We start from the raw sequence: 8607 nt of genomic DNA, 5'->3' as shown, positions 1-8607 counted from the left end.
TTTACTAAAAGAAATATGCTATTTTCAAAATCCACTCATTTAAATATATAAGTGTCTATTGTGAATAAATATTATAGTGTATAAAATAATCGCACTATAAGCTAATTCAAAGAGCTTCTAAGTCTTTTGGCTTTCATAAGTAGCAACAGGTAAGTAAGCATTTGGAGACCAATTTATCACGTTTCGTATTTTAATTCCGGTGTTATACTATTGTGTGTTGTTGGAAAATTATCGACAAGAAAAGTGAAAAATAGATAAATAAAGTTTCATGTGTTTGTGTGGAGTATAGTCTATATCTATATACAAACAAGGAAGTAGTGATTCTAGGAATTTAAGAATGGAATCTTAATGGTTGTATTGGAAGTGGGTGGAAATAGAGAAATGGTGTGAGGTGATTCAAGTGCTCGAGAAGCTTGCAGAGCCATCTCTGCATGCAGTTGTAAACATCCCACCGCAAGCTGCATGTAACACATCATCACAGTTGGTAAACCTCATGACTAAATACCAAAGCTTTTTAGTGATCATCACAGATGTGTAGACCAAACTATAACAACTTTTTCGGAAAATCTGAAGTTTTAATGTGGTAGAAAAAGGTTTGCATTCACACTGCAGCACTAATTGCCAAGGCATTGAAAAATTATAATTAAGATATCAGAGGAATCATATAAAATTTCATAATTAAGCCAATATGTTCTTGCTTACCGTGTGGCATTCTCTGTCTGTATCTGACTCGGCTACTTTTAGTGCCCATCTGTGTATCCAGTCTAGCCCTTCCGAGATTTCAATATTTCCTTCAACCACCGCCGATGCAACGTACGAGGGACGAAGGGCCAATACAACACACGAAGCTGTAAAAAGGACAGACCTCCTCACATATGCTTCTGCATGATGAGATATCTCCCTGTGAAAGATCCAAGTCATGTATAGAGTGCGTGAATGCGCTGGTTCATCCTCTAAATGTGAGAAACTCAAGTATAGAGAGGTTGATTAATAACTAACCCAAATTCGAGGCACTCGGAGAGTGTCCTTACCTGGATCTTAACATGTCTAAAAGAGGGGCGGCCAGAACAGAAGCTTCAGGATGCATTGCTGCACATTTCATACAAACACCAAGCATGTGGATGAGTTTCCCAAGGACAATAAAATCCCTTCCTAGTAAATCAACCCCGTGTCTCCTTTGATCGAATCCCTGCATGGCCGGAAGCATAAATGCTGCAGCATATTGAGGAAAACTATTTTGAGACCATCCCAATTGGCTATCCTGTATTGGTTGTCGGAGGCTCCATCGACGTGTCTTCCCTTTCCTCATCTGACCAGCTTTGGATGGTAATTCTCTTTCATAAGAATAAGACCAGTTCAGTGGAGTTTCTGTTGAAGAAATCTCTTTCCAAGACCCTGCCCCAGGAGGACCATCATTTCTTGGTGTGAACCATGGTTGGTCGGAGGAGGATATGAGAGTCACTGCTCGATGTTCAGATTTCAAAATTCTAGCATTTGCAAGCTCCTGAGCTGCATCGGTCATTATATCCAAGATCATTATCCGCTGACTGATGTCTACATTAGGTGAATAAAGCAACTTGTGCATGCTTTCAAGAGATTCGAGAGGTCTTGTGCCAATCAAAGCCACCAGGGCCTTCTGTCTTCTTTCTTCTGCTGATTCTTCTTCTCCTTCGACAGAGGTTTCAGAGCAACGAACCTGTACAAGAGCTTTACCCAGATCACCTGCGATATATTTAAGCTCATCTGGTGAAGCACGAATGAGCTTCTCAACAATATCAAGGGCCTTTTCAACCTGCAAGTCATCATCAAAGATTCAGTGATGCTCTACAACTTAAGCATCTCACTTCCAAGTTATAATCAACAAAGCTTGAATAGTACTTCACTAGCAAATAACTAACCAACTATGTGCAACTTGTCGGTGAACTTTAGTAACGCACTACATTAGTGTAAGACATAGGAAATAGTAAGGCACTGCGAAAGCTAGCTAATCAGCCTAAGCCTCCACACTGGGTGCAACTGCTTACAGCTATAAACATGTGTAATGTAAGAAAGGCATTTAGAAGATTGGTGAATCATATAAAACTTACACCCTCAGCATCATCTGATTTTCTAAGTGCTCCAACTACATCTACCAACTGTGTGAACTTCCTTTTCAGATCCGCATCATCATCAGTCAAGTCATAGGGTTGCAATGACGAGTCGCTTGATGCCTCAGAATCCTCACTTTCGTAGTCACTCTCTTCTTGAACGGTGTATTCATTATTTAGTTCTGCAGGATCAATAATCTCATCTGGGTCAACTAGATTAAATGCTGATTCCTTGTTCTTCCTAGATTTTGAGATATGAACCCCCTTTTCTCCACTCTTTTGAATTTCATTTCCTGATACTAGGGTAGAAGAGCTTTCTCTTTCTTGAGTTTTTTCTCCCCCAAGCACTTTTGTAGTGGCAGATACCTCTCTGGGGGTTGCTAACCCAAAGTCCCAGTCAATGGTTTCTTCCTGGCAACTATCGTCAAGATACAAAGGATTATTGGGGTCTATAATCTTTGAAAATACTAAAGCAATACTGCTTGCCATTTTTCGAATCAAATATACAGGATTCTCCAATCTACCTGCAGGCAGTTTAAAATTTTAGTGTAGAAAGGAGATGTAGAGAAATAAACGATAAGAGTTTTCACTAAGCGAGACAAACCAAATGCTTACAACTAATTCCCTGAAGAATTAAGTGCAATGCATCTTTCATTGCATCTAAATCTTCTTTAGTCATCTGCTGCAGGCAGAGACCTAAAGCAGCAGTTACATCTGTAAACTATGTTAAGGTGAAACAGAAGATAAAGTATAAGCATAAAAAATTTACAGCAAAAAGAATCGGAAATTTCTTCAAGTAAGTCAGAAGATGGCATAAGAAAAACATATGCAATATGTTCATCACAGTAGAAGGTGGAATACAAAAAAGTGTAAAGAATATGCAGCTTCTGCACTGCAAGTGAAAGCATCAACAGCAAGCAAAAAATTATTCTGTCCATCAGACTCCTAAAGTGTCAAAGCTGCTACAATTGATGATTTACTAATAAGGATACAAATTTGCTGCTCAGTTGGAGATGATTGGACAAACTCTCTTCTAGACCATGATACAATAAGATGGTGCACAGTGTCCGAGAGACTTCGAGCATTGTAAGATTTTGATGAAGCACTTTGAGGGGGACATTCAAGCACAGCAAAGTGAATAATCCATCTCAAGCAACAGGTGGGAAATACTTTCCAGAGCAAAAACTTCTCCACAAAAGTGAATCTAGAACTCAAAGGGTTAGAAGCATTCCACCAAACATCAACAACAGCCAAAAATAGAGAAAAAGGAAAGGAAAAGAAATGAAAAAAGAAAAGACAGGGGAAAAAACCATAAACGAAGGTTTATGTTACGATCCCACATCGGAGCTAAAATTAATTGTGGGTGGGTACTTAAGTGGGAATCAATCCTCCACCTTTGAGCTAGCTTTTAGGTGGAGTTGGGGTTTCCATTCTTGAGTGCAACACAGAAAAGATTATAACATGGATAAAGACCTCATAATGACTTTATAATTAGTAGCCCCTATAAACATGAATGCAAAGAAAAAATTCCTATATTAACTTTTTTTTCGCAAATGCATAGCTATTATACATACCAGCCCACAATCATGAAAATCATCTTGAAGAAAGAGAAGATACATTCTGCTGACAGAGACTCCTTGTATTACTTAATTACTTAATCTTCATTATCTTTATAAAAAGGGGTAATATGTGAACATGATAGAAATGGATATTCATTTAGTTTCAAAATAGTAAAATAGAAATGGATATTCATTATCTTTTACATATTTATGTATAAGACCATCGTTAGTTCATTTGAACTTTCAAGTAAAACAGAATAGTAAGTTGGCCCCACTTTATGTACCTGACTGAAGGGTGTCGTTTGTAGATTCTACTAAAGAGCATCCACAAAATCCAGTACCCTTCAACCTCATTAAGTTTTTGAGTAGCCAGTTGACGCAAGAGTTCTTCAGCTATCCTTTCCACTGAATGAGAATCATTTACTGCCTCAATAATCTTCGACCAGAAGCGGAAAGCAGGTCTTGACTCAAATGTTTCACTTAAGGCAAGATCAGAAGTTGATGATAACATGCTTCGTACTTGCCCGAGGATCTTTGCAATGATCTCACTTAACAAGACATCTGCCAGGATATAAAAACTGTCCAAATTAGAGTTTTGCTAACATCAGAGAATGGGGGTTACCAGAAACAGAAACTTCAGGCTTTATGAATTTCAAAGTACCGGTAGATCCCCGGCGACTAATGCGGGCAAATGCTTCTCCGATAAAAAGTATAATGCCATTCACATGGTTGTTGTATGCAACAACTGACTCATCTACAAACTTCAAATCCCATTCCTCCACTCCATGGAGAAGTTGACTGGTTAATTTTTTGAAGAACACACTGGAAATATTAAGTAGAGGATTAAAACAGAGTACAAAAAGACTCAAAAATATTGCACTGAGAATGATGTTCCAACACCCAAAATCTCATGTTGGCTTGATGTGAAAACTAAAAATTCATGATCTACTGATAGCGTGCATGTGCAGTGCAGCTCTATTTCCAATCCACTCATCTATTTTCGATTGTCAGCTAAATCATAGTAGATCTTAACTGAGCAGTAGTTCTGATGATAGCAGAATGAATTGATGTAGATGACCTAAGCTCTTACTCACGGTTCCAAACTTTTATGTAGATAACTATTAGACAAGAACAGACTGCATTTAGAATTCAAAATAAGGATACCGCGGGGAAAGTGAAGCTGGAGCTCCTCGTCTTGCTTTGTCGGGAATTGATGTAATCAGTTGTGAGGCTGCAGAAATGGACTTCTTGACTTGTTCGTGGCTGGCATCTTCAAAGTCACAATCACCAGAAAACTCTCTAGTCATCTGACGTACCAAATCATTCTCCAGCAGGCAAATCACAAGTAATCTATTAAAAGTAGCACAAGAAATAGTGTTAAGTAGAAAATTCATGGAACACTATTATTGATTGGTTGGGTTTGAGCCAAGTCATGCCACTAGTACCAAACATCCTTGTCAAGGGGTACCAAGAAACATGTTGACATTAAGACATATGTTAGACTCATGTAAATGCATATACAACAGACATTAAGTCATATGCAGATGTACAAGTAATGCAAGTAGGCTACAGCTAATACTCCACCGATCACTGATTTACAGCCAAAAGCAGAATAGATTCTTCAAACAAAATTGTAATGAAAACTAAAATCTCCAGATATACATTAAATAGGTCTATTTTCTGTGACCCAGAATGTAGATTAAAGTTATATTAATGTGCTCTGTCCTAAGCCTAAAAATTGAAAGGTAGCATATGATACTTAAAAGTGATCATGAGCAGTCTGAAACATACAAAGTAATATGGTTCCAACAAGACAGAAGTGCATGGTATACTACTAAGATGAAAATTTCAGCTCAAGTTAGTAGCCAAATGTTGCAGTTTAACAGTTAAGATTCACCCATTTCTCTCTTAGCTGAATCCAGGGAAACATAAAAGTCATTGGTCAAAGTCAGAACACAATATAAATAATAGATGCATATAAATTCTGGAACAGTTTACAACTTTGAATTTTAAAAGTTTCCTCCCATCTGCTAACAAGCAATAAAAACAACCTTGGTCAATAGAGACTAATCAATGAAGGAAATAGAATATAATTTTCAGAATGCTGGCATACTCTTCATGAATCTTATGATATCATGACCTTATAAGTGCCAATTAGAGAGTCAGGACAGGAAAACTTGAAGATGTCTTCATCCAGTAATGTAGAGCTGGACTCAATATTGAGTATGTGATTTATACAGAGATGTGCGTGAAGCATAGCCGAACATGAAAGTGACAGTCCTTCAACAGAAAATGTCAAATGCAACCTTGTCAAGAGGAATATTACTTTGATAGAAGAATAACTTATTACCTTTCTGCGTTCGAGATCACAGCAGTTGAATCATAACTGCCACTTTCACCAGGCTGAAGACAAGGAACCACCACCTGAACTATCTCAGTAGCACACCCATCTAAAAAGAATGCATCATATACATGCTTCCTAGCAGAAGCTGGAAAGCAGGCTAGCCAATTGGAAGCAACATCTGCAAACCATGGAAAATGCTTTTAGAAATCGAAAGGACCCATATTCTACAGAGTAAGAAAAAGGGCACTTTGCTACACTATACAGATACTGTTCGATAAGAGATTCCTATAAATTGAAACAACAGTTCTACATAAAGATATCCAAAAGGTGGAAGAGATCACATCCGTAAATAGAGGAAGAATACAAATGGGGACTAGACATCATTAAGATGACAAAAGCTCGCGATGTCATTATCAAATAAACTCAGCTCAAAAATGTATCCATGATGTTGTGGCTTTACTGTAACAACAAAACAGAGTGTTAACACATCCGTGCATAAAATGTTGCTAATTAGAAGCAGCACTAACTCAACTATTTGCAGTATGCATCAGCCAGTAAACGGAACGCAACAACTATAAAACACAAAGTACCACATTCAAACAGAATTCGGTTAACAAGCCCACCAGTGTATACAAACTATAAATTTTGAATAGTATAATTAGGGGAAGATCCATTTTTACCATACAACAGCACTCTAGCAAATACGCGGAACCCAGATCCTTTATAGAATACACGCCACCATTCAGTTTTCTCATCTTGGCTAGGAACCTCTATGGCGCTTAACTACCCAAAAAGTAGAAGGAAAACCATTACACAATCACGGCGGGCCATAAAAAATCAACAAAAACTGGAAAAGAAATTAAAAAGGTATATTGGTTTCCTGTATTTTCAACTTTGATTCCATAATCTAATCCATGACTGAAAAATAGGATAAATGCGCACCTCTTCTCGATATTTCTCATCAACACTACCTACATTTCAACAAAAAGAATTATCAATTACTATTACTTCAAATTACTGATCATAATATATACATTAGGTCAGTGAAACTACCTGAAATAGAATCGGGATTGAGGGTGAATAGGCAGACGGCCAGAGAGTGGAGAGCTACGATAACTTGGTCGACGTGCTTGGCGTGATCAATGGAGGAGATGACGTGTCCCACTCGCTCCAGTACTCTTCTCTCAAGTTCTGTCCTTTTCTTCTCAGCTGATTCTTCTCCTCCAATGGCCATAGCAAGTCAAAAGTAGTAATCACGGAAGCTACACTGCGCTGAATGAGGGCATGTCCAATCATACTGCAAAACTCAAAATGCAGTAAGCAATTTTCTCCAACAGTAGTGCAAAATCAAACGCAGTTTGCGTTTTTGATCAGGTTTTGAGTAAGAACGCACATTTGCGTTTCGACTGTTGAAAACGCAAACACCTTTTCAATCTTTGAAATATTACATTTAAGCCCAAATTCTTGATGAATTGAAGAAATAGAAAGGAAAGAAAGGAGAATTACCATGAAGAAGCTGAAGCTCGTTTAGAAGGCAGAAATAGCGAGCGAAGAACATAGCCGATGAGCGGCGTTTGCATATTTAATGTGGGCTTTCATATTTTGGGCTCTTAACCCGATTAATTTTAGGGTGGTTCTATTCATAGCCCCCATTTTACTCCTTATAGCCCCTCTTTTAAAATATTAATAACAATTAATTAAGAATTTATTATTCTACCCTATATTTTATAGCCTCCAAATTAAACTAATTTTAAATTTTAAATAAATTTAAAAGAATAAAAACGTATACCTCTATCGTAATCTGAAAATATTTATAGCCCCTATATATAAACCCTGAAAAAAATTGTATAGCCTCCAATTCAGAATTATGATAATCACATAAAATAATCGATGTAAACATCAAATTCGATCATTATGAAACTTCTTTAGAATTCTACGATGAAAATATTGGACGAAAATTCTGAAATCAAACGTGATATACAGGTATTTCTCCTGAATATATTTAGAAATATACGCATGTTATTCTGATTCTTTATAACTGCAGTTTGATTTTTAATATTACGTCGGCGGCGCTTTAATGTGAGAACTGAGAAACGGTGCTTCTAAAATCAATTATTGCCTCAGATTTGAAAACTAACTAATTGTTAATAGCCGCACTTGTTGATTGTTTGCTCAAGTGTTTGACCTTTTTACCTTTTCTTATATATAGCCTTCCCCTCAATATAATCAGAATTTTGATTCATCATCATCATTGCGGCTGTTGTGTGCTTCTGTTGTCGTCGTTGTGTGCTTTTGTTGCTCCTGCTACTCTAATTATTGTCGGAAAAGGGTGTGCCCAAGAATCTCATTTTTTCTTTGATGTAGAAACAGAGCAATGACACAAATGTTGAGAGAAAAGGAATGGATGATTTGATTAAATCTTGGATGAATTGTGATTTCTTTTATGGGGGCTATGAACAGAGAAATGGGGGAAGGGAGACTATGAATTCTTCAATATGAAATGGGGGAACGGACAAATGGGGGAAGGGAGGCTATGAATTCTTTAATATGAAATGGGGGTTATAAAATTGAAGTGATAATTAATTTAAAGTTTGATAAAATTTGGGGGCTATAAAAT

General features: G+C 37.2%; 1 protein-coding gene across 2 annotated transcripts; it reads right to left on the bottom strand.

Annotated features, from left to right (window-relative positions):
• Positions 1 to 233: 233 nt before the first annotated feature.
• On the bottom strand, positions 234 to 7654 carry LOC131021593 (uncharacterized). 2 transcript variants are annotated; one of them, XM_057950856.1, is made up of 14 exons: positions 7497 to 7654; positions 7044 to 7287; positions 6933 to 6961; positions 6671 to 6773; positions 5997 to 6168; positions 4811 to 4996; positions 4308 to 4468; positions 3931 to 4207; positions 3080 to 3291; positions 2703 to 2801; positions 2088 to 2611; positions 1032 to 1792; positions 703 to 901; positions 234 to 458 (listed from the first exon to the last, which is right to left on the bottom strand). In XM_057950856.1, exons 2-14 carry the CDS (start codon positions 7222 to 7224, stop codon positions 324 to 326), a joined length of 3039 nt encoding a protein of 1012 aa, XP_057806839.1. In that variant the 5' UTR covers positions 7225 to 7287; positions 7497 to 7654; the 3' UTR covers positions 234 to 323. The 2 variants fall into 2 exon arrangements, with proteins under 2 accessions (XP_057806839.1, XP_057806840.1); XM_057950857.1 differs by having other exon boundaries at positions 7384 to 7499.
• Between the last annotated feature and the right edge of the window lie 953 nt (positions 7655 to 8607).

The sequence above is a fragment of the Salvia miltiorrhiza genome, chromosome 4 (assembly GCF_028751815.1).
Source record: "Salvia miltiorrhiza cultivar Shanhuang (shh) chromosome 4, IMPLAD_Smil_shh, whole genome shotgun sequence".
Classification (NCBI taxonomy): domain Eukaryota; kingdom Viridiplantae; phylum Streptophyta; class Magnoliopsida; order Lamiales; family Lamiaceae; genus Salvia; species Salvia miltiorrhiza.
The sequence above is the reverse complement of the archived record's forward strand: the minus strand, read 5'-3'. Positions and strand labels throughout refer to the sequence as shown.